The 25,125-nt window shown below is 43.0% G+C and overlaps 1 protein-coding gene across 2 annotated transcripts in view; it reads left to right on the top strand.

Moving 5' to 3' along the window:
- Positions 1-25,125, top strand: part of Rsu1 (Ras suppressor protein 1) — a 180,688-nt gene that overhangs the window by 37,542 nt on the left and 118,021 nt on the right. For both annotated transcript variants that reach the window (XM_041630832.1, XM_041630833.1), the window contains exons 4-7: positions 7,890-8,010; positions 13,162-13,280; positions 15,052-15,134; positions 15,407-15,521. In XM_041630832.1, coding sequence (XP_041486766.1) covers positions 7,890-8,010; positions 13,162-13,280; positions 15,052-15,134; positions 15,407-15,521 — 438 coding nt within the window. The remainder of the gene's footprint in view (positions 1-7,889; positions 8,011-13,161; positions 13,281-15,051; positions 15,135-15,406; positions 15,522-25,125) is intronic.

Raw genomic sequence — 25,125 nt, 5'->3', positions numbered from 1 at the left:
AATAGCCAGAACCTGGAAACAGCCTAAATGCCCCTTGACTGAAGAATGGATAAAGAAAATGTGGTATATTTACAAATGGAGTACTACACAGTGGAGAAAAAAAAATAATGACCTGTAGAAATTTGCAAGCAAATGGATGAATCTAGAAACATATTGAGTGAGGTAACCCAGACCCAGAAAGAAAATATAATATATGCTCACTCATAAGTGGCTTTTAGACACAATGCAAAGAAAAACCAGCCTACAATCCACAACCCCAGAGAACCTAGGCAACAATGAGGACTAAGCGAGACATACATGAATCTAATCTACATGGGAAGTAGAAAAAGACAAGATCTCCTGAGTAAATTGGGAACATGGGGATCAGGGGAGAGGGGAGGAAAGGAGGGGAGTAGCTCAATAAAAACAATTTTAAAAACCCAACCTCTCCCCCATACAAAACAAATAAATAAAAAACAAGAGCACATAGTTTTGTTAGGGCAGTAGCCAAAATACTTACTTTGAAACTTTTATTGGTGTGTGTGTGTGTGTGTGTGTGTGTGTGTGTATGTGCGCGCGTTTCTGGGCACACCTGCCATGGTGTGCATGTGGAGATCAGAAGACAACAATGTGGAGTCACTTCTCTCCTTCTGCCTTCATGCGGTCTTTGTGAGGATCAAACTCAGCCCACTGGGATTCCCTGTAAGCGCTTTACCCCCAAAGCGTCTTACTGCCCCATCTCCCCCCCGCACATATTTAACGCACTAGGCTTTTCGAAACAGTGATGTGTGTTGTAATTTATTTTGACCCCCTCCCGTGTGATATTGTTGGCTAATGGACCTGGGTTAGGTGACGCCTTTGTGTCCCTGGAAATGGACAGGTGACAACAGTGTTCTGCCTTATCCCTCGGCAGATGTGTGCGCTCCTGGGCCTGCTGCTCTCAGCCCTGTGCTGTGCTGCAGTCGCATGACCCTGTGAGGTGTGTGCTCTGGGTCTCCCTCTTCTCATCCTCTGGGGATTTCCATTCCGTCACTGGCTTCCCATAAAGGACGTTAAAACTGAGCCGTGAATCTGCTTCTTTGAAAATCGTCTGAGGGCTGGGTCCCCTGGGCTCTGCATCCCAGCCCAGCAATCACTGGAGCTTAAACAGCTTTTGGTGCTTCTGGAGAAGTCGTCACAATGTAGCTTTCACCACCCCACGTTTGGTGGTGGGGGCTGGGAGAAGGTCACCTCCGGATTCTATGCCTTTGCTTCTGATGGAAACCCACATGTTCTGCGCTGCTCCTGGCTTCCTGGCAGCGTGGGTGTTAACATGGTGCACGGTCTATTAGCTGCCCTTCTGGAGCTGTAGGAGAACCACTGTCGGCACTAACCATATGGCGCCAAAGACCAATACGTGGCTTCCCGACCCCTCCGTGGGCTGCTCCCAGGCAGGGCTCCCATCCTTATGCTTTGCATGATGCCTGCTGTTCCCAGAGCCTGTCATTCTTCACAGTTTTGTTTCTTAGCCTTAGGGGGCAAAATGCTTTTTGCTCAAAAAACCCGTGGAATGACTGAACCCACCCAAGGCAGTCTGTGTGATGTGTCTTCATCTCTCCAGCATGCCCTGGTGTGGCACTCCAGCACCTGAACCGTCTCTACAGGACCGCACTGGCTCATGATGAGTTTGGTCCTGGGTGACTGAATTCAGTGACTTGAGGATTTCCACCTTTGTGTGTCTTTTATCTTACCCACCATGGTTCTCACCAGGGGAATTTCAGTTGGAGAAGCTGGTGTCGACTAGTAATGCGGTATGGTAGCGTCTAGGTTGGGTGGATTCGTCTCAAAGTACTTTTTCTTTTTTTCTTCCTTTTCCCGCTTTTGATCAGTTCCCCAGGCTCTCTCTTGTTTCGGTAAGATTGCTCATATGACTATCACTGTAATTGTGTGGAGTAATGGGTAGACATTGATGAAGTGATCATAATAGGACCAATAGACTGACAGATCTCCAAACTAGAAAAGGCTATCTACCAACAGCAGCCTTGGCATCCCTTAGAGCTGATGGGAAATGCAGGTTCCCAGGTCCATCCCCATGCCACTGAAATGAAAATCTAGGCCACTCCATCTGTAAATCTTTCGCTGCTCAAGATTTATGCTCCATGTCTTACGATGCAGAGTCCTAGAGCAGTACCTGCCCAACAGAACATTCTGCAGAGGTGGAAATAAAGAGTCTAGAGACTGTGAACCTCATGGGATTGTTCAGCCCTTCCCAATATGAAAGTGCAGTGGCGACCACTGAAAGATGAAATGTTTCTTTTCCTGTGTGGTTTCACTGGTTTCCAGTTCGTCCTAGCTGGGAAGGCACGGTCGAGTGACTCAGTTCATGGTGACAGGAGCTTGTGGCATAGCCTTATGTGGCTCTGCTGTCGACCAGGAGGTAGAGAGAGTGGGATTTGAACTGGGGGCTGGACTGTCTTCTTCAAGACCTGCCCCTAGTGACTTACTAGGCACCAGGCCCCACCTCTTCAAGACTCCACAGCCTCCCCAAACAGTGCCACCAGCCAGGTAACAAGTGCTCAGAGCATGAGCCTGTGAGGTCTTTTCAGATCCTAATCATAGCAGTATTTTTTTTTACTTTGATTAATCTAGTTTTAAACATATATATATAAATAGTGGTTACCCACTGACCAGCTTGGCTCTAGAGAAATTTTGTTACTGTGTTCATAAACTCTTAAAATGCTTAAAGATAACTTATCAGTCAGAGAATTACTAAGTTTACACCACAGAACAGAATTCTTCAAGAGTGGAGCTCTGTTACTGTGACCTCGTTTGTCTTACTCCTCCTCTTGCTGGGGGTGCTCAGCTGCTCGCCAGCTAGGTGCGGAAAACCCTTCTCAAGAGTCCCTTATTGGCCATGTAGCTTGTGCTGGTTGTAAATATAAAATGATGAGGGGCTAGAGAGATGGCTTTCTAGTTAAGGACACTGGCTGTTCTCGCAGAGGACCTAGGTTTGATTCTCAGTACCCACATGGCAGTTCCCAGCCATCTGTTTCTCCAATTCAAGGTGATCTGATGCCCTGCTCTGGTCTCCTCAGGCTTCAGGCATGCACGTGGTACATAGACATACATGCAGACAAAATATCACATATACATAAATTTTAAAAATGTGTATAGCATGGCGGCAAATGTCCTTTTAGATGTCACACTCTTCCTCGGGAATGCCCATGATCTGTAGGATGAGATGGAGAGAGGGAGGTGCACTATGAGGCTTCTTGCTCTACAGTGGCCTAAGGGGAACTCTAAGTGGGACCCACTTTGTCGTTCTTGAACCTGTCATCCTCCTATCTTAGTCCCCTGAGTGATGGTATTACAGATGCGTGACACCGTGCTGGCTCTGATGCAGCCCCCTCAAAGACAAGCTAATGAGGCCTTTAAGTCCCTCGGGTTTTTTTTTTTTTTTTTTTTTTTTTTTTTTTTGTGTGTGTGTGTGTGTGTGTGTGTGTGTGTATGGAACCTCCCAAATACTTTGGAGACTATTTCCTGAATTGCTGAGTCTGAGCCAGAATATAAGATAGCCGGACCTGGAACCTTCCAGATACTTTGGAGACTATTTTCTGAATTGCTGACTCTGAGCCAGAATATAAAGTAGACAAACCTCTAAGACAACATTCATAATTTTTGCTTTGTTTGGTTTTATTTTCATTAAGTAAAAACTTGAAGGAAGAAATAGGGCCATGCTAGGTTGGTTTGTCTAAAATTGTTAGAAACCCCAGAATGTACTCAGCAAACAGGCCCTGGGCTTAACATCTGGGCTAAAAAGGAGCCCCGGAAGTAGTGTGGTCTTCCCATTGACACAGAGTGTGTGACCTTGGGAGCCTGGGAGCAGCAGAGAACAGTTGTGGCCTTCCTCCCAAATTTAGCAGCTGAACTCTCAAAATTAGAGGAACTGTCACTGACAAGACAGAGAATGCTCCTAAGTCCTTTGTGACAAGCACAGTTCTGCATGACTGCACATCCTAATTGGGGACCCCAGAGTTGCATGATTTGAATCTATTATCATTGATTTTCACAATCCTTCTCTTCTTAGACTCATAAAATGTTAAAAGCAGGTAGAAGAGGATTTAAAATGACCACAATTCGCTTTCTCATTCTACTCTGGAGGAAAAGGAGTTCCGGAGAGGTTGTCTGTTGTAAGGAGACACCCAGAAAGGACAAGGCAGAGTCAGGAGGGTCTGAGTCAGCCTGTGATGTCTGACCAGATGCCTAGTACTTCTCTGCTGCTTCTGGGCACACAATTCTGCATCGTCTAGGGACCCGATGCTCCCAGAGCATGCACTGTGCAGGCAGATGGACAGGGTTTCCGAGTGGTAATAAGAGACATTGATGCACACTCTTTACTTATATTCTCTTAAAAAAAATTTTGAAGTTGTATTTATTTGTTTTTTTGTGTGTCTGTGTGATGTGTATCTGTGCATGCTGTGATGTATATGTAGAGGTCAGAGGGCAACCTTTACAGTCACTCCTTACATCACATGGATTCCCTGGAGCTCAGTGGCGCAATCAGTTAGCGTGTGGTACTTATATGACATCATGTGGCTCCCCAAGGATTAAATACAAGTTATCTCCCTTGGAAGTGTCTTTAACTGCTGAGCCATCTCACCAGTCCCCTTAATTATGTTTTCAAGTGCTTCTTTTTGCTAACATGTCCCACGGATGCCGTGGAATACCCCAGGAGAGGCTTTTGCCTGGCGAGATTTTGCAGCCACCTTACCCTAACTGTTGGGATCGTCTGTGCTGTGTATACACATGATTTATTCACCATAGCTTCCTATTGCTAACCTTTTACGTCGGTCATGGTTTTGTGAGGATAAGCGGGCTTTCCAGACACTGCCTCTGTTTCCATGGTAGACTATGACAACAACCCTTCTTTTGTAACTTTCTTTCTCTAAATAGCACAGCAAATCTCTTACTTTACCTGCAAAGCATCACTACCCTAGATGTCAGGAGTATAGCACCCTGCACATGCTTAGCAGTCTCTGAATTTTGGTTGGATGAATGGTCTTCTGTCCCAATAAATCGGAATGTTATTCTATTTTTGCCAGGGCTGATGAAAAATTCTGTAGTTTACAGGGAAATAATAGCTATGCATTTGGTTCTTCCCTTCCCGTGTGAATGGAGTCTCAACACAACACATTCAAATGCACACCAAAAGGCTGAGAGAGGTTTGGTAAATTGAATGCAGGGTTATTGTTTGTGTCCACTAAACAAAGTCCTAAATCACATTTAACATAATTGGTGGTTTTAAATTGGACCACTTTAGCAAGGAGAGTGAAATAATCTCTCATCCTGTCAAAGAGGCGATACCTTTAGACCAGCCTTTAATTGCATTGGCAGAGTAGGTTTGGGGAGGCGGCAGTAATTCTGGCCACATTATTCTTGGTTTGTGGCTAAATTGAGATCATCATTTTCTCTTGGTTTCAGTAACTTTCTTTATTGCTCTTCAAGCTAATCAGATCACTGTAGTGAGAGGAGGCTTCACTGTTAGCTCCAGGGTGGACAGAGAAGAGGGTTAGGTCTCTGGTAGCTGCCCTTCACTTTGGTCTGTGGAGAGAACACATACCCTTAGAGTAAAGTTTGATGCCTATATAAAGTGAACATCACTTATTTACATGAAAGAATACACACCTAAAATATGGTTTTGCCACCATTTTGTTAGGCTCTTAGTTATTTGTTTGAGTATCCCCAAGTCATTCTGAAATTCTTCCCAGCTGTCTAGACTATTTCATAAAATGCTGGTGCTTTTGTCTCCATCCATTTGGGGAGCTAATGCAAAGCTCCGTGGGACCACTGCCACCTGCCTGTGGCTGGAGTGTACCCCAGTCTTTGTCTTTCATGTCCCTCCTTCCAGTAGAAGCATTTCCTTTCCATCGTCCCAAGTATTTCCTCTCTTAAGGAAATCAGGCCATAGATTTGGCTGGAGAGATGGCTCAGCATTAGAGGCTAGGCTCACAATCAAATTCAAAAGAAACCAGGCCACTGATACCTATGGTCTATCTCAGTGTTGAAAAGAGTGACTCAGAGCGAATACCAACAGTATCACCCTTTACTTTGTCTTTCCCGGGAGCTGCCAAGTGCTGTTCTTGGAACGGCTGTTTGGATCCATCTCTCAGATGTTTGGAATTTTCATACATCTGTGCAGAAGTCCTAAGCACAAGCACTCCTGGTTCTGAGTTTAGACTTAACTCAGAGTCAGGAAGGCTGGCCAGCAAAGCGATTTTCCCAGCTGTCAGTGGCTGGGAGAAGAGAGCTGAGCTGCTGGGAAGGGAAGTGAGTGCTCCAATATGAGGCATGGCCCGCTTGCTCGTGCTGCATCCAAGGCCACATTGGTGTTTTGAGTGGTCTGGAAAGTTTGGAAAGTATAGTTTCCGTGAACTACGGATAAGCTGCATGTGTTTGCTTACAGAAAATTAGATAGCAATTAGGATAGATGAGTGGAAATATGTTGAACTCCCCAACCAATCCCCCCCCCCCCACACACACACACACTTTGCTACCATTTTGAAGTGGAACATTTGTTTCTCAGTGTCACTGGGGATTGGTTATAAGAGCCCTGGTTAACAAAATCCAGGGATTCTCGGGTCACTTAGGTAAAAAGGTACAGTATATGCACATAACCCAGGCACATTCTCCATGCACTTTCAATCATTCTAGATTACGATGGTATCTCATGAGATACAAATGCTTGTTAAACTGCATATTTAGGAAGTAATAACAAGAAAGCCTGCTCTATAAAGTCAGGATGGATGCAGTATTTTCTCCAAGTATTGTTGATCTTCGGTTGATTGACTCCTGGATGTGGTTTAATAAGAAGTAAACCCAGCCTACCTGTGAGCTAGTTGCTTTCCTTGGAGCGCCATGACACTTCCATTTGAAAGCAAAAGGTGCTGCTGGTATTTGTGCACTCAGGGTTCCTCAAAGTAGCAGATACTAACGGCTGCCAAGACTTTTGAGACTTTTTATTTGTCTTCAGTCGTGGACTATAAGTAAGGAGATCCCGTGCAGGTCCCAGGTGCTTCTCTTCACCTGTGACCAGTACACTACTGTCCACAGCATGCTACTGAGTTGGCTCTCCGCATTTCAACACAAGAATGTATTGATTACCAGGCAGTAATGGCACAAGCCTTTAATCCCAGCACTTGGGAGGCAGAAGCAGGCAAATCTCTAAGTTCGAGGCCAGCTGCTGGTGGTATGGTCTACAATGTGAATTCCAGGACAGCCAGGGCTGTTACATAGAGAAACCCTGTCTCAAACCCCACCTACCCCCAAAAAGAATGTATTGATCGGTTATTAATATGACGTGTGTGTGTGTGTGTGTGTGTGTGTGTGTGTGTGTGTATGTATGTTTTTATCAAAGTATATTACTCCAAAGGACAAAATTAGGAAGGAAGAACATTGTACTATTCTACTATTTCAGGTTGAGGTTAAACTGTGATTGAGTTCAATGTTAACAAGGACAGCTTCTCAGATACAGTATTATTTATGAAGCTTGGATGTAGCCTCATTCACTGCAGTTAGCTGTCTAGTGCTGGAGTTTCAAGGCAACCACAAGGAAGAGAATAACTGCAAGTGTTAGACTTATGGCAAGGACATGTGTGCGGTGTACTGTTCCCCGAGAGGCTGCTGCCTGTTGGGGTCCTCCTTTCATTCCTGCTGCCACCCTCCGTACACCCGAGGTTTTATCTGATCACATAAAAGAAACACTTCAGTTTCTTCCACGTCGTCATTAGTTATTACCCACGAAAATAAGTAAACTTACAAAATGTAAATGAGACCTGTGCGTGGACAACCCTGGAGGCTGACCTCGCTTGCTTTCGCAGGGAAAATGCATCCTTTACACCTTGAATTCACACGTGGCCTCTCCATTCCCATAGCTGTGCCCCCAAACGTAGCAGAACTGAAGAACTTGGAGGTGCTTAACTTCTTCAACAACCAGATCGAGGAACTGCCCACCCAGATCAGCAGCCTTCAGAAGCTGAAGCACCTGAACCTGGGGTGAGTACTGGACGAGCTTGCCGAAGGGACGCTGGTAGAGAGGTAAAGGGAATCAGGGTGTGGGCAAGCGAGGGACAGCATTTACGTGGTTATCCCATGGGAGAAGTGAGTTTCTCATCGCTTTTTATGTTTCAGGCTTAAGAAAAGGCTGTTGTTTTTTTTTTTTTTATTTTTTTTTTTAAAAGGCTGTTGTTTTAATATTTCCTTTCGCTGTCCTCCATTAGTACATATCTAGTTGGGAGCTAATCGAGAAGCTGGTTGATTGTTGGCACACAATAAGGAAGTTATTTTTCATGATGATTTGTTTCCAGTAACATTTGATTTTCATTGTGCTGGCCAAGGAAGGACTGACTTGAACAGCATTAACTGTTCAGATTACCTGGGCTCCTGTTGGACTGTTCTCTGTGTATACATAGAAGTAGCTTGACAAACACATTCCGTCTGTGCAGTGGCCCCTCGCACTGCACTGTGACTTCTTGCCGTTTTCCTGTGTTGTGGGAGTAGGGAGCAGTCCTACATTTCACACCAAGGTAAAGAAAGGAGAGTGATTGAGCTGAGGCTGCAGAACCAAGCATCAGTGAACGGCAGTTGTACCTTGCCTCTGTGTAGTGCTGGCCTGTTAGTTCCTGTGCCAGCACTTGACCCTGTCCAATTTGTGAGGTGGAGAGGGCGGGATTCAGCACTTTCCTGACACAAAGAGGCAACCAAGCTCCTTGCAAGGGGTTAAGCCATTTGCTCCTGATTACCCCTGGCTTTGGTGGCCTAGTGAGGTGGAGACCTCCATTGATTTGGGTCCATCAGTCCTCATGGATGGCAAGTGGAACTCTGGCTTTTGAATTTCATCTCCGCTTCCCTAGCTGGTGGCTGAGTGCTAGTCCATTCATGTTCCCATCTCTGCACAAGCCAATTTAGTCATAAAATTGTAGCCACTGGATGTTGCCGTCATGTTAGCGAGCTACAAGGCGTATTTATCAGTCTCATAGGGAGCTTGGGAAATGGCTGCTAGTTCATTTTTTACATGAGGGGTTTGGTTAGATAACTCTTGTTTTGAAGCTCCGTTTGGATAAGAGACCAGCTTTACAAGATCTGCGAGCATCTGCTTGCTAATGCGTGAGAGAAAGCGGAGTGAAAGAGAACAACCTCCCTTCAAATGACAGCTTTCCCTTGCTCGTGTTCACACTGGATCCCCACCCATGAAACAGAACAGGAAGGATGATGCATTTAGTTCTTGAGTTTGAAGATTAATAATAAGTCCCGGCTCTGGGGAGATTGCTCAGTGGGTAAGAGTGCTTGGTTTGGAACCAGGAGGGCCTGGGTTCAAATCCTCAACACCCATGTAAAAACCAGGATTGGCCTTGAGTACTTGTAGCTCAGCACTGGGGGTATCGAGAGAGGCACAGGTAGATCCTGGGAACCTGCTGGCTAGATAGCCTTGCCAAAATAGAAAGCATTAGGTTCAGTGGGAGAACTAACTTATTTAAAAAATAAGGTATAGAGTGATTAAAGAAGACACACACTCTTCGTCCTTCTCTGGCCTGCGCAGGGGCACATACAGGTAAGTACATGTACATAAATCACAAACATACAAAAAAAACATTAGTTGTATGGTAAATTAGTATGCAAAAATGCTAAAAATATGTATCTTTACTGTTAAGCTGTGCATTTGTAAAATTAAAAAAATACATATAAGATGTATGTATATGTAGTATATACATCTATTAGCATATTATAAGGATATTAATGCACAGTGCATATTTGAAAAGCATGTAATTAGGAACATGACCTAATATATGTTAATCAGAGCACAGCACTAGTGATTGTTATCATCAATGTTTCACTAATTTGTTCACTTATTTCTTGACTATGAAGTTGCTTATTCTATGTCAGCATTACTGATGGGGAGCAAGGATCAATATCTTGGGTGTGGACCTTAAGATAGGGGCACGGCACACTGTCAGTGAACACAGTAGGGTCGTAGTTGTGCTGGGGCTGATGGAACTATAATGGAATCCAAGACATGAGGGTTAGGGTTAGGCTGTAGATGGGGTTCTCAAGAGGCTTCACACAGGATGAACGCTGGAACCCAAACCATGCTTGCGAGTGAGTTTCTGACCTAGACAACCAAGCCGGCATCTCAGGTTGAGAGAGCCACACGTTTCAAAGCTCAGAGCACTGGAACTGCTGGGCTGTTTATTGAGAGTTCACTGGTGTAACTGGATGTAAAATGTGAGGCAGGTGGTAGTCACGTGAGATGCAAGACTAGCCAGACACTTGGGAATTGCTTGCCGATCACCTGATGGATGCTCGTTGAGTTCCAGGTGGTTACCAGGTGCCATTTTAGGTAATAGCAATGCAGCCATCATGGGGCTCAATGGAGCCGTCATGTTGCCCTGATTCATATGATGGAGCTCTAGTTGCAGACTGTGTCTGCCTGACAATTAAAGAATTTGTCTTGCAGAGTAGTGGGTATGAAATGAGAGAAGTTTTGTCTGAAAGCTCAGCGTGGAGAGTGCTAACGGGAGTTGGGGTAGAGGCCAAGAGGCCAGTGGGGAACAGCGGGGAAGTTGCCTCTGTGGCTGAGATGATCCGGGTCAGTGACAGTGGAGGAGGGGCTGGAGGGGTTAATTTGAAAACTATGTAGAAGAAAAATTGCCCAGACAGTTACTGATGGGAGGGATACAATCTAGATTTCTGTGTTGAGCTTGGAATTTGAGATGGAGACACTTTTGGGAAGAGCATAATAAGCTCAGGCTTGGTTCAGTTGAGTTTGAACAGAAGGGTCAACTTGATGAACATGCACCTTAGTTATTTTCTTGTCCTTTTGGAATTAGTTGTACTTTTGGCTCTAAGTTTATTGATTATGTAAAACTTCCAGTGTTTAATTCCATAGCTCCATAGAAGTTGGCATCGCAACAAAACTTTTAGTTCATTGGGGAAGGAATTAAGATGGGTTTCAACAAAGGAGTTTCTGTCCTTGAATGTCATAGAGACTTATACATGCACATTAAGGCCAGGGAAGACAGGATGGAGAGGACTGCTTGGCACAAGCAGGTAGAACGCAAGTGTGCACTCGGAAGACCATAAGCACAAGGTTAGGTCACGCGCATCCATAGTCCTGAAGATGCACTTAACCAAACAGATTTCGTGTTATGTAATATTTGCTGTTTGTTATGATGATTCCAAGACATGAAAGAACTTTAGGCCAGCTCACAAGAGAAAGTTTTGATCTGTTCTTAACTCTTAAAAGTACAGTGCATTGTGTATTTTACAAGAAATGAAAAGCCCTAGATGTTCGGAGTTTGCAGTTTAATAGGTTTTGGGCAGACTTCATTGTAGAGGACCACAGTCAACTGTTCTGGACTGTCAGCCTAGTTTGTTGCTAGAATTCATCTTGTAAGCACTTGGCAGTTAGTGAACCAGATGAAAGTCCTGACATAGATGTGTTTCACAGACTGTGACATCATAGGGACCCTAAAAAACCCTCTGTTCTAAGGTGAGTAGTCCAGCCTGGGACCCCCTCTGCTTATTACTTGTAAATCCACTTTTCTCTTGGGTTCCCTTATGAAGTCTGGGTTGGTAGAGGTGGGCAACACTGTGTCTCTTATTAGAATGGTCAATGATTGGGTTTATTTCCAGTGTCACAGCCTCTCCTCCCTGTCAGCTTACACTGAAGTGTTTTTAAAGTGACTTTTAAGTATTCTCAAAGAGAGCTGCAATAAGAAAAATAAAGGTCTTGAAGAATAAAAGATAATATCAAAATATTCTCTTTGATTTTATATATACATATCCATATATATGTGTGTATGTATGCATATGTAATTCACTTCTCTGTAGTAATAAAATGCTAGCCAAGCGCAATGCGGGGGCTGAAGGGTTTATTTGGCTGACAAATTACAGTCTAGCATCAGGGGATGCCAAGGCAGGAACTGCGGCAGGAACTAGAGAGAACACCTGTTTACTAGCTTGTCGCGTCTGATTTCTTCAGCTGCCTTGCTTCTACAGCTCAGGCCCAGCTGCGTGAGGGATGGCACCACCCGTAGTGTCTGGGCGTTCTGACACCAATGAGCCATGAGGAAAGCACACCACAGACATGCCTGTAGGTCAGTCTGATAGAAGCAGTTCTTCAGTGAAGAGTCTCTTTGCTCAGGTGTGTCTAGTTGACAGCTAACCTTAGCCACCACACATATACGCACGCAATACACACTTAGGAGTGTGTGTATATGTATCATAAGGTTTACCATCTTAACCTTTCTTTAGTGTGGCAGTCAAGAGTGCTGCTTCCACACTGCTACTGCACATGAATTCTCTTGTCTTACAAACCTGAAACAACCAGTTTCCCTCCCTCTGCCCCAGGCCCTGGCAACCAGCATTCTAACTGGAGACAATTGTGATCATTGGTTTATAGTTAGAGAACAGGAATGTGATGTCCCTTCCCGTCACAATGAATGGATGAAATAAAGCAAATACCCGGAATACATGTTTTGAATTCTTGTTTGCTCATGTTTAAGGAAGTTTCTCATCAGACAGACAGGTATTTTGTGTATTCGTATGTAGAGTGGTGTTCGAGTTTTCCTATTGAAGGAAGTGATAACTAAAAATTTTCATTTTGTGAACATGGGTTGTCTGAGTAAAATGCTTAGATTGAGGTTAGTATGCATTATCTCATCGGAGAGGTAAAATATGAAAGTCAGCAGGATAAAGTGATTTTCACCAGAGGCAGGTGGCAGGGATGAAGTAAGAAGATGCTAAAAGACCAGGAATTTCAGGCATAAGTTCAAGAGGTTATTATATACCACAGTAACTAGAGTCAACAGTGTCTACTGTATTTGAAAGCTGCTCAGAGAGTAGATTTGTATGTATTTGTATTCCTGATGTAGTCTCAGCACGATCAAAATGCTCATGGAATAAGGAATATGTTAAATAGCTTAACGTGATGATCCAGCATGTTGCATGTACCATTTGTGTGACTATTTCCTCTGGTCAATTAAATTACCTGAATAAGCTGAAAAATCAATTGTATTCCGTAAATGCTGACTCATGGCAGGCGTTGGGGCTTTCATCCTGATGAGCTGGGTTTGCACCGTTTCTAGTGTTCTTGGTGAATTTCTGCTTTGTGAGAGGTGACAAGTTCCTTCTGTCCTCAAACCACAGCATGAACAGGCTGAACACACTGCCTCGAGGATTTGGCTCTCTCCCGGCTCTGGAGGTCCTGGACTTGACTTACAACAACCTGAATGAACATTCTCTCCCCGGAAACTTCTTCTACCTCAGTGAGAAACTTTTCATTCTGTAAATCTCTTTAACATGGTACTTTGGTTCTAAGAGTGCTGATTTCTTTGCCAGTGCCAAAACTCTTAAGAGAAATCGTTAGAAATATATGTATTTATGTATTTCCATCACAGTCCTTTTGCATATTCCTTCATCGTTCAGCAGTATTTGTATTCGATGTATAAGCGGACTCAATAATGTCACATTAACTTTCCGAGAGAGATTTTGTTCCTCAGTGAGACCAAGTCTCACATCTAGCTAGGAATCTTGATTTTTTTAAGAGTGTGAAAGAAAATAAAGAAAAGGTTCTTTCCTGGTTACTATTAATTCTCTGCAATGCACTGCTCAAAGATACTCCAGAAAATTATTTATAAAAATATCCATTCATAAGCTGCTAACAGAATTGTTTAAATATCTAGCTCAGATTCTTACTTAAGTCTTTGAAGAGCTCTCCTTGCCATAGACTGACATTGTCTAGTATACAACCATTATGGAATTGTTTGTTACAGATGGTTACATGTTTATCTTTTCTTGCTATAGATACATAGAAAAATCAGGATGACTGACATCCCAGCAACTCATGACATACTCAGGGAAGAGTTGTATGTGAAGTCAGTTTATCTGCACCTGTGACAGGGACTTCTGTGTTGTGTGGACAGTCTGTTGGCCATGTTCTGTGTGTTCATTTCTATTACTAAGTTACTGCTGAGAAAGGACTGCACTATATAGCTTTGTGTGGCCTAGCCTTCGCTATGGCGACCAGGCAGGCCTCACATTGTGGTGAGTCCCCTTTCTTTAACCTCTTGTCATGATGCCCACACTAGAAAATCTGTCACTTCTGAAGCAGCCTATAAAATTCCACTTTTTAACTTCCCTTTCACGCCGTCTACCAGACATTCTGAAGCACATAAAACCAATTCTAAATTGTTTTCTTGGGCCACAGAGAAAATGATTTTTCTTATATGTGATAACATATATTTCTGTCTGTTTTCCCATGTTGGAATGTAATTTGATAGCTGCTAAGCAAATTTTTAAAGTACATCTATTTAAATTTGCTCTGTTTTTGGTAGCTATTTAAGATTTTAGCCCTCGGCGGCTGGGATCATGCCATCATTTTATAATCTGTGCAAGTATTCTGCTTGCTTTAAGCTTTAATCTCTTAAATCTATGTCCTCATTTTAGCACCTTTGTCTTCATTCAGTTACATCATTAAAGTGACAAAGAGAAGTGACAGTAATTAGCCTGATTATGGAAACAAAAAAGTCACGACGATGGTGTCCGTCATGGGAAAGCCCTTCATATACTTCTTCTCAACATGGATCTATTTGTATAAGAAAGTCCTAGTCTGACGTAGATCCGTTTTGATGGACGAGCCCCTTTGCTCTGGATTCTGATGTGGGTGGCCCTGTGGGACCACGTGGTCCTTCTTTCTTTGGAACTGCAAATGGTATAATAAATGTGAATCTAAAGTACTAGGGAAACACGGCTATCGTTTCTGGAAACATCGCAAGGGTGCCAACCTCTTTGTGTAAAGCCCGGGGTTGTTAATTGTGTCAGTCCTTCTGGATACAGATGTTTTCCTGGATACACCGGCACCACAATCAACCGATAAACCTAGGTTTGACCTGCTCGCTATTAGAATGAGCCCTAGGTATGTCACAGGCTTTTCACCTCGCCAGGGTTATTAATCAAAGCTGACTCCCTTGCATTGATCAGACCCCAGATGGTTGGATTCCTTGCCACCCTGTTTATATATTGCTGTTTAATTTGCAGCCACCCTGCGTGCACTCTATCTAAGTGACAACGATTTTGAAATCCTGCCTCCAGATATTGGGAAGCTCACGAAGTTGCAGATAGTAAGTAATTTATCTAAATTCTTAGAAAATCAATTCACTTCTGCAGCCCTTGTAGGAGTAGAATCAAGTCAATTTGGGCAGGAGTAAGGTTTGTTTTGCAGGAATGAACCACTGCTCCTGCTTCTGTTTCTTGTTTAGCCTCAGACACTTTTAAATGAATTGGAAAGATTGAGCCTTGAAGGAAGAGAGGGCACTGGGTGAGGGCGTGAGTTTCTGTTGAGCACCTCTTTATGAAACATTGTTTTGACAGCTCCCTGTTTTCGTATATTTAGCTCAGCCTCAGGGATAATGACCTGATCTCACTGCCTAAGGAAATCGGCGAGCTCACCCAGCTGAAGGAGCTCCACATCCAGGGGAACCGCCTGACTGTTCTGCCTCCAGAGCTAGGTAAGGATGCTTGTCAGAGTCTTCATGCTGGGTTTAGTTCATAACCCCAACTTTGCGACTGTGGATGACCTCTCTCCTCCCCTTGACACTCACTCTCGACTCACTCAGGCACCCCATTCTGATCAAATCAGGGCCATTTGTCATTGGCCAGAGCCCAGGTATTATGAATTGACTTTCTGTGATACAGCTGTAGGGGGCAGCATCTCAGAAATTGCTGAGGGACGGCCTGCAACCTGGTGGTGTAGTGGGAGGAGCTTGGGGTTAGCAGTAAGAGCTTCCTTTAGAATGCCTTGTGTGATAGCTGAGCAAGCTTTCTGGGTTCTCATTGGTTAGTAATGGCTTGCCAAAACAATATTCTTATTATCTCTTGCTCCCCCCCCCCACAACTAAAATTTTTCACCAACTAGATAAAGCGTATTTATTCTGGCTACCTGCAAACGCCTTTTCCAGTGGTGGCTTTGGTTTGTCCTGATGCCATCTCCAGTGAGAATTGTTAAATGTGTTTTACTGAGAACTCTTTGGTCCTGTTACAGGTGGGCTAAATTTCAGTTCTCTGTGTGGCCTCAGGTGGATGTCTCTTCTTCCTCTCTTGTAACCTCTGAACCCACAGTTTGACTGATGAGTTGACACTGCCCTTTGGCAACAAGCTCATGAATGGCAGGCACACACTTGGGAAATAGAGTCAGGGGAGGGGACTCATGAGTCACCCTGGGTCACACGGTGAGACCCATTGTTAAACAGAAACAATAAAATCTTGATGTTCACTGGCCTCTCATTTCCTCTCATTTCTTCTCTCCTTTGACCCACCTAACTTTCTTGAACTGATACTGTTTCTCAATTATTTGTTTCTCTACACCAAAATAAGATATTTTTTTAAAAAAAACACTTTATTTGACTCACGCTTGTTGGAGAAAACCATTCTACAGTAGGACTGGTGGTTTTCAAAGGCCATTGCAAATGAGAATATAAAATACCATGAGAGTAAGAGCATTTTCATGTCTGTTCCCTGCTCTGCCTTCCGTGCTCACCCATGCCAGATGGACGGTATCGAGTTAAAACAAAACCTGCTGAATGAGGTAATGAAGTGGCAATCTTGGATACTAAAGTATTAGGAAGATTGCGGGCACAATGTGGGTTCTGTCTAGAGTTGTGCTCCCAGCACAGAGGCCACCAGCCACAAGTCAGATGTTTCATAGCTATGTGTGGTTGTCACACAGGAGACCACAGTTCTGAAGCAGAGTACTGTATAAAAGATAAACGGGCCTGGAGAGCTGGACCAACAGTTAAGAGCATTGTCGCTCTTCCAGAGGACTCAAGTTTGGTTCTCAGCACCCTATCAGGTGGCTCACAGCTATCGGTAGCTCCAGTTATTGGAAACCCAACTTTTCTGCAAGAACTTACATGCCTATGGCATATCCTCACACAGACACAGGCGTACACATACATACTACATACATGTGGCTTACCCTCACACAGATAGAGGCGTATACACACATACTACATACATGTGGCTTACCCTCATGCAGATAGAGCTGTACACATAAAAACAAAAGCTGTAAAGACAAGTAGGCACTTGATTTCATGGGATGAACCCCACTTCACCCCCACTTTCCCATCTTCTTCGCCCCTTTGAAGTTAGGAGGACCAAGTTTTCAGGGTTTAGGAATAATTGCTCAGCACCTTTTCTTTACTGAATTACAAGGAGTCAAGTTTTGCTTTGGAAGGAACGAAGCAAAACATAGTAGCCAAAAAGTATTCTTTTGGTCATATAAACTTGTAAACCTAGCAGTTGAGATGTGAAATAGGAGACTCACATGTTCAAGGCCAGCCTGGGCTTCGTGGGTCCTGTCTGGGAATAGAAAAGTTTAAAGGCAATGGCATTTAGTGAGAATTTTCTAAGGGGAAACAACTTACCTAGGGAAAAACACTGCCTTGGGCCAGTAATTGTTAACTGTGGATTTTAGCATTAGCAATACTTGGGGACATTTTACAGAACATAAATAACTCACCTCCTCCTACACTATTGAATCAAAACTCCGAGTGTGAGACAGATTCTTGTGTAACAGGATGAAGCTCGCTCAGTGCTTCTGACGCGTGTCTTCGCTTAGTGTGACTAGTAAAACTGGAAGACGTAAATATGCATTTGGTTGCCATATTGCTTGCTTTTTCAGTTCTGCAAGCAATATGGTAATCTAAAGTATTAGGCTAGGCAATTCTTTTTTTTTTCTTTTTCTTTCTTTTTTTGGGGGGTGGGGTTTCAAGACAGGGTTTCTCTGTAGCATTGGAGCCTGCCCTGGAACTAGCTCATAGACCAGGCTGACCTTGAACTCACAGAGATCTGTCTGCCCCTGCCCCCCAGAGTGCTGGAATTACAGGCATGCACCATCACTGTTTGGCTTGGCAATTCTTTTATTGGATGATTTATTAGAAAAGTGCCTCCTTGAACCGAATAGGTCTATCTATGTATTTTTAAGCCTTATTCTTTTTTTAGTTTACATAAATATTCTATGCCATCATATTTCTCTGACATTTCCTTTAAGGTATCCGATAGGAGTAGAATTGTAACGAGTCTTTGGGTGGCTTCATTTCTGCTAGCCATACCTAGAAAACATTGCCCACGTCTGTCTGTTAGTCTTTTTCTACTTTGAAGTGAATACTTTCATTTGAAATAGGTAATAAATTCTTCAGAAACCCTAGTTACTAATTTAAAATAAAGATGAAGATTTTTGAGCAGTGGTTATTTTAAAAACCAAGGGCAACATGCTAGCTGGTAATATAATCATAGCTGGTAAGGCCTTGGATGCCGGAGCGCAGTAATATGTACTTTTTCCATGCAATCTCTTCTGGACTTGTGAGAATGGGGAACAGACCTTTAGAGATGGAGAAACTGAGGCTCAGGGAGGATTTGTGACATATCCTTAAGGGCCCAGCTATGAGTCACAGTGGCTTTCCTTGAACCTGTCAGTCTTCCACCAGGCCCATGTTCCTGACCAATGTGATGGGCTCCTACCCACCCATATGGCAGGAAGAAGATTCCTAGACATGTACTTCCGAATTTGAACCAAAAACAACAGCCCTTCAAGATGGTGCAGGAGGAAGTTTGATACAATAAGGCCAATCACATGGCAGGCTTTGCTGGTCCTTGGGTGAGGCTGGAATACTATGCAAAGTGTGCCTGAAATGGGCTTTGCAAAATGAATTACTATTTTGCTGTTTCATTCCAAGCCAGTCGCTTTGCCTGTGTGATTCTTGCCTCTTGGTAAGCAAGCACTGCAGTAGATTCGGCTTTCACTTGTGCACGTGATGCCCAGTGACCTTCTGAAGCCCCTTCTCTCATTCAGCTCATCCTTCCTGTCTCTGTGTACCCACTGGCTGCAGCTTTGCCTCTGAGTATGTTTTAAAGTGTGTGGTGATTTCCTTTTGGCTTATTTAGTTTTTACATAAGCAAGGTAAGTGCTCCTGAGATTTTTGTGAAAATCTTTCTAATAAACCCAGAGTTTGTAATTTGAAACCTCTTCGGTGAAAGAATTTCAGCCAAGCAGAGAAATCCAGATGCATTCAGATTTGTCTAATCCAAGGACACGAAGGAACACAGCACAGTGAAAATCGGGGGCTTGCTTGGAATTCTGTGGCTTTTCTTTTCCTTGAGTAGACTTATTTCCTTACTTAGACTGTTTTTCTGGTTTCTCGCTTTCACATCAGGCTATCTATATTGTAGTGGTTGTAATGAGTAATGTCACCCCAGACTCATGATTTAAACACTTATTGCCCAGTTCGTGGCACCACTTCACGCTGTGGAGTCCTTCAGGGGTAGGGCCTGGCTGTCAGAATTAGGCTACTGGGGGAGGGGGGGTGTCTTTGAAGAATTTACCCACTCTTCCTACCCAGCTCTCTCTGCTTCTTGGTCTATTCCCATGTGACTGCCATTGCCTCATATAGAACTGAATTCCTTTTGAAACCGGGAGCCAAGATAAACCTTTCTCCCTTAATTGTTTCTGTCAGGTGATTTCTCAGCACAACGCAGAAGAAATATCTCTAGATATTAATTATATATTTATATATTTATATTAGATATAAATTGGGAATTGAGTCATCTGCTCCTGTATTCATTCAGGCATTTATTAATTTCCTTCTTTAGGCTATTTTGTTTTAATTCCAAAGGACTGACCTTCCCAAGAAGCAGAATTCGCTTGTCCAACAAGTATTTATTAAGCTTCTGTTTAGTATATCTGCCAGGGGTGCTAAGAGGAGACAGCAGCCATATGGAGGGAAGGAAGGGGAGACATGCAGACAATTGACAAAGTCTGAGAGATCTAGGTAAGTGAGGAGAGATGCTAAATCATGTAGTATTGAAAATCAGGCCTGAGCAAGTGCTGGGTAAAGGGAGAGGTGATCTGAGAAGGTCTTGCCTAGCCTATAATGCATTTAATTGAGACCTAAAGGAGGGAAGGCACCTTCCAGGCAGAGGGAGCAGCCCATGCCCAGGTCCTGATGCGGCTCCTCTGGGAGAAATAAGAAAAGTTGTGTGAATGTAGCAAAGGTAGTGGTGGTGGTGGGGTATGGACTTCCAGACTGCATTAGTTACTTCTTTTTTTTTTTCATTTTTTTTTTTATTATTGAGAAAAGGAAGAAAAAAAAAACAAGTTTCCACCTCCTCCTAGCTTCCCATTTCCCTCCCCCTCCTCCCACCCCTCTTCTCCTCCTCCCATCCTTCTCCCCCTCCTCCCACTCCTCTCCCCCTCCCTCTCCAGTCCAAAGAGCAGTCAGTGTTCCCTGCCCTGTGGTAAGTCCTAGGTCCTCCCCTCTCCGTCCATTTCTAGGAAAGTGAACATCCAAACTGGCTAGGCTCCCACAAAGCCAGAACATGAAGTAGGATCAAAACCCCATGCCATTGTCCTTGGCTTCTCATCAGCCCTCATTGTTCGCCATGTTCAGAGAGTCCAGTTTTAACCCATGCTTTTTCAGTCACAGTCCAACTGGCCTTGGTGAGCTCCGAGTAGATCAGCTCCACTGTCTCAATGGGTGGGTGCACCCCTCGTGGTCCCGACTTCTTTGCTCATGTTCTCCCTCCTTCTGCTCCTCATTGGGACCTTGGGAGCTCAGTCCAGTGCTCCAGTGTGGGTCTCTGTCTCTATCTCTATCCATCGCCAGATGAAGGTTCTATGATGATATGCAAGATATTCGTCAGTATTGCTATAGGCTAGGGTCATTTCCGGTTCCCTATCCTCAGCTGCCCAAGGAACTAACTGGGGGACCTCGGCTTGGGCTCCTGGGAGCCACTCTAGGTTCAAGTCTCTTGCCAACCCTAAGGTGGCTCCCTTAACTAAGAATTGTGCTTCCGTGCTCCCCTATCCTACCTTCCTTTATCCCAATCTTCCTTTTTCCCCAAGTTCCCCCAATCCTCCCCTTCTCCCTTTTCTCTCCCCATCTCCCCTTACCCCCATCCCATCCCACCCCCAAGATCCCAATTTTCTCCCCGGCAATTTTGTCTGCTTCCCATAGCCAAGAGGATAACTATATGTTTTTCCTTTGGTTCAACTTCTTACTTAGCTTCTTTAGGATCACCAATTGTAGACTCCGTGACCCTTATTTATGGCTAGAATCTAACTATGAGTGAGTACATCCCATATTCATCTTTTTGGGTCTGGGTTACCTCACTCAGAATAGTGTTTTCTATTTCCATCCATTTGCATGCAAAATTCGAGAAGTCATTGTTTTTTACCGCAGTGTAGTACTCTAATGTGTAGATATTCCACACTTTCTTCATCCATTCTTCCATTGAGGGGCATCTAGGTTATTTCCAGGTTCTGGCTATTACAAATAATACTGCTATGAACATGGTTGAACAAATGCTCTTGTCATATGATAGGGCATCTCTTGGGTATATTCCCAGGAGTGGTATTGCTGGGTCCAGGGGTAGGTTGATCCCAAATTTCCTGAGAAACCGAAACACTGATTTCCAAAGTGGTTGCACAAGATTGCATTCCCACCAGCAATGGATGAGGGTACCCCTTCCTCCACATCCTCTCCAGCAAAGGCTATCATTGGAGTTTTTTATTTTAGCCAATCTGACAGGTGTAAGATGGTATCTCAAAGTTGTTTTGATTTGCATTTCCCTGATCGCTAAGGAGGTTGAGCATGACCTTAAGTGTCTTTTGGCCATTTGAACTTCCTCTGCTGAGAATTCTCTGTTCAGTTCAGTGCCCCATTTTTTAATTGGGTTAATTAGCATTTTAAAGTCTAGTTTCCTGAGTTCTCTATCTGTTTTGGAGATCAGACCTTTGTCTGTTGCAGGGTTGGTGAAGATCTACTCCCAGTCAGTAGGTTGCCTTTTTGTCTTGGTGACAGTGTCCTTTGCTTTACAGAAGCTTCTCAGTTTTAGTAGGTCCCATTTATTCAATGTTGCCCTTAATGTCTGTGCTGTTTGGGTTACACATAGGAAGCGATCTCCTGTGCCCATCTGTTGTAGGGTACTTCCCACTTTCTCTTCTATTAGGTTCAATGTGTTCTGACTGATAGTGAGGTCTTTAATCCATTTGGACTTGAGTTTTGTGCATGGTGATAGATATGGGTCTATTTTCATTCTTCTACAGGTTGACATCCAGTTATGCCAGCACCATTTGTTAAAGATGCTTTCTTTCTTCCATTGTATACTTTTGGCTCCTTTATAAAAAATGAGGTGTTCATAGGTTTGTGGGTTAAAATCCGGGTCTTCTATATGATTCCATTGGTCGACTTCTCTGTTTTTATGCCAGTACCACACTGTTTTTATCACTATAGCTCTGTAATATAGTTTGAAGTCAGGGATGGTAATGCCTCCAGACAATCCTTTATTGTATAGGATTGTTTTAGCTATCCTGGGTTTTTTGTTTTTCCATATAAAGTTGATTATTGTCCTCTCAAGATCTGTGAAGAATTTTGATGGGACCTTGATGGGGATTGCATTGAATCTATAAATTGCCTTTGGTAGAATTGCCATTTTTACTATGTTGATCCTCCCAATCCAAGAGCAAGGGAGGTCCTTCCATTTTCTGGTATACTCCTCAATTTCTTTCTTCAATGCCTTAAAGTTCTTGTCAAATAGATCTTTCACTTCCTTGGTTAGAGTTACCCCTAGATAGTTTATGCTGTTTGTGGCTATCGTGAAAGGTGAAGCTTCTCTGATTTCCCTCTCTGCTTCCATATCCTTTGTGTATAAGAGGGCGACTGATTTTTTGGAGTTGATCTTGTATCCTGCCACATTACTAAAGGTGTTTATCAGCTGTAAAAGTTCTTTGGTGGAGTTTTTGGGGTCGCTTATGTAGACTATCATATCATCTGCAAATAACGAAAGTTTCACTTCTTCCTTTCCAATTCAAATCCCCTTGATCCCCTTATGTTGTCTTATTGCTATTGCTAGAACTTCAAGTACTATATTGAAGAGGTATGGCGAGAGTGGACAGCCTTGTCGTGTTCCTGATTTTAGTGGGATGGCTTTAAGTTTCTCTCCATTTAATTTGATGTTAGCTGTTGGCTTGCTGTATATAGCTTTTATTATATTTAGGTATGACCCTTGTATTCCTAATCTCTCCAATACTTTTATCATAAAGGGATGTTGAATTTTGTCAAATGCTTTTTCAGCATCTAATGAAATGATCATATGATTTTTTTCTTTCAGTTTATTTATATGCTGGATTACATTGATAGATTTTCGTATGTTGAACCAGCCCTGCACCCCTGGGATGAAGCCTACTTGATCATAATGGATAATATTTCTGATGTGTTCTTGGATTCGGTTTGCCAGAATTTTGTTGAGGATTTTTGCATCGATGTTCATGAGTGAGATTGGTCTATAATTCTCTTTCTTGGTTGAGTCTTTGTGCGGTTTTGGTATCAGGGTAATTGTAGCTTCATAAAAGGAATTTGGCAATGCCTCTTCTGTTTCTATATTGTGAAATACATTAAGGACTATAGGTATTAGCTCTTCTTGGAAGTTCTGGTAGAATTGTACATTGAAACCATCTGGTCCTGGGCTTTTTTTTTTGGTAGGGAGGTTTTTGATAACCTCTTCTAATTCTTCGCAACTAACAGGTCTATTTAGATTGTTCACCTGGTCCTGGTTTAACTTTGGTATATGGTATTTATCTAAAAAAGTGTTCAGTTCCTTTACATTTTCCAGTTTTATGGCATATAGGCTTTTGTAGTAAGATCTAATGATTCTCTGAATTTCCTCTGTGTCTGTGGTTATGTCCCCCTTTTCATTTCTGATCTTATTAATTTGCAAATTCGCTCTCTGACGTTTGATTAGTTTGGATAGGGGTTTATCAATCTTGTTGATTTTTCTCCAGGAACCAGCTTTTTGTTTCATTGATCCTTTGTATTGTTTTCTGTGTTTCTATTTTGTTGATTTCAGCCCTCAGTTTGATTATTTCCAGTCTTCTACTCCTCCTAGGTGAGTCTGCTTCTTTTTTTTTCTAGAGTTTTCAGGTGGGCTGTTAAGTCTCCAATGTGAGCTTTCTCTGTTTTCTTTAAGTGGGCACTTAGTGCTATGAACTTTCCTCTTAGGACTGCTTTCATGGTGTCCCATAAGTTTGAGTATGTTGTTTCTTTATTTTCATTGAATTCCAGGAAGACTTTAATTTCTTTCTTAATTTCTTCCTTAATCCAGGTATGGCTCAGTAGTGGACTGTTCAGTTTCCATGAATTTGTAGGCTTTCTGGGGGTAGCATTGTTGTTGAATTCTAACTTTAATCCATGGTGATCTGATAAGACACAGGTGGTTACTAATATTTTTTTGTAACTGTGGATGTTTGCTTTGTTACCGACTATGTGGTTGATTTTTGAGAAAGTTCCATGAGCTGCAGAGAAGAAGGTATATTCTTTCCTATTTGGGTGGAATGTTCTATAGATGTCTGTTAAGTCCATTTGATTCATTACCTCCATTAATTCTCTTATTTCTCTGTTAGGTTTCTGTCTGATTGACCTGTCCATTGGTGAGCGAGGAGTGTTGAGGTCTCCTACTATTAGTGTGTGCGGTTTGATGGCTGCCTTGAGTTTTAGCAATGTTTCTTTTATGTATGTGGGTGCTTTTATATTAGGGGCATAGATATTTAGGATTGAGACTTCTTCCTGATGAACTGTTCCTGTTATGAGTATAAAATGCCCCTCTCCATCTCTTCTGATTGATTTAAGTTTGAAGTCAACTTTGTTAGAGATTAGTATGGCCATACCTGCTTGTTTCTTAGGTCCATTTGCTTGATAAGCCTTTTCCCAGCCCTTTACTCTGAGTAGGTGCCTGTCTTTGTGGTTGAGGTGTGTTTCTTGTAAACAGGAGAATGTTGGATCCTGTTTTTTTATCCAATCTCTTAGCCTGTGCCTTTTTATAGGTGAGTTGAGTCCATTGACATTAAGTGATATTAATGACCAGTGGTTGTTAACTCCGGTCACTTTTTTAGTCGTAGAATTTGTGTGTTTCCCTTCTTTGATTTGTGTTGGTGAAGGGTCTCTAGATGTCTGAGTTATTGTGGTCATTGTTGGATTCCTTGGTTAGTGATTTTCCTTCTATTACTTTCTGTAAGGCTGGATTTGTGACTGCGTATTGTTTAAATTTGTTTTTATCCTGGAA

This window comes from Microtus oregoni, unplaced genomic scaffold (assembly GCF_018167655.1).
Source record: "Microtus oregoni isolate MIOR12 unplaced genomic scaffold, Mior012 000035F_ref0000213, whole genome shotgun sequence".
Classification (NCBI taxonomy): Eukaryota; Metazoa; Chordata; class Mammalia; order Rodentia; family Cricetidae; genus Microtus; species Microtus oregoni.
Note: the sequence above shows the minus strand (reverse complement) of the source record. Positions and strands in the feature narration are given on the sequence as shown.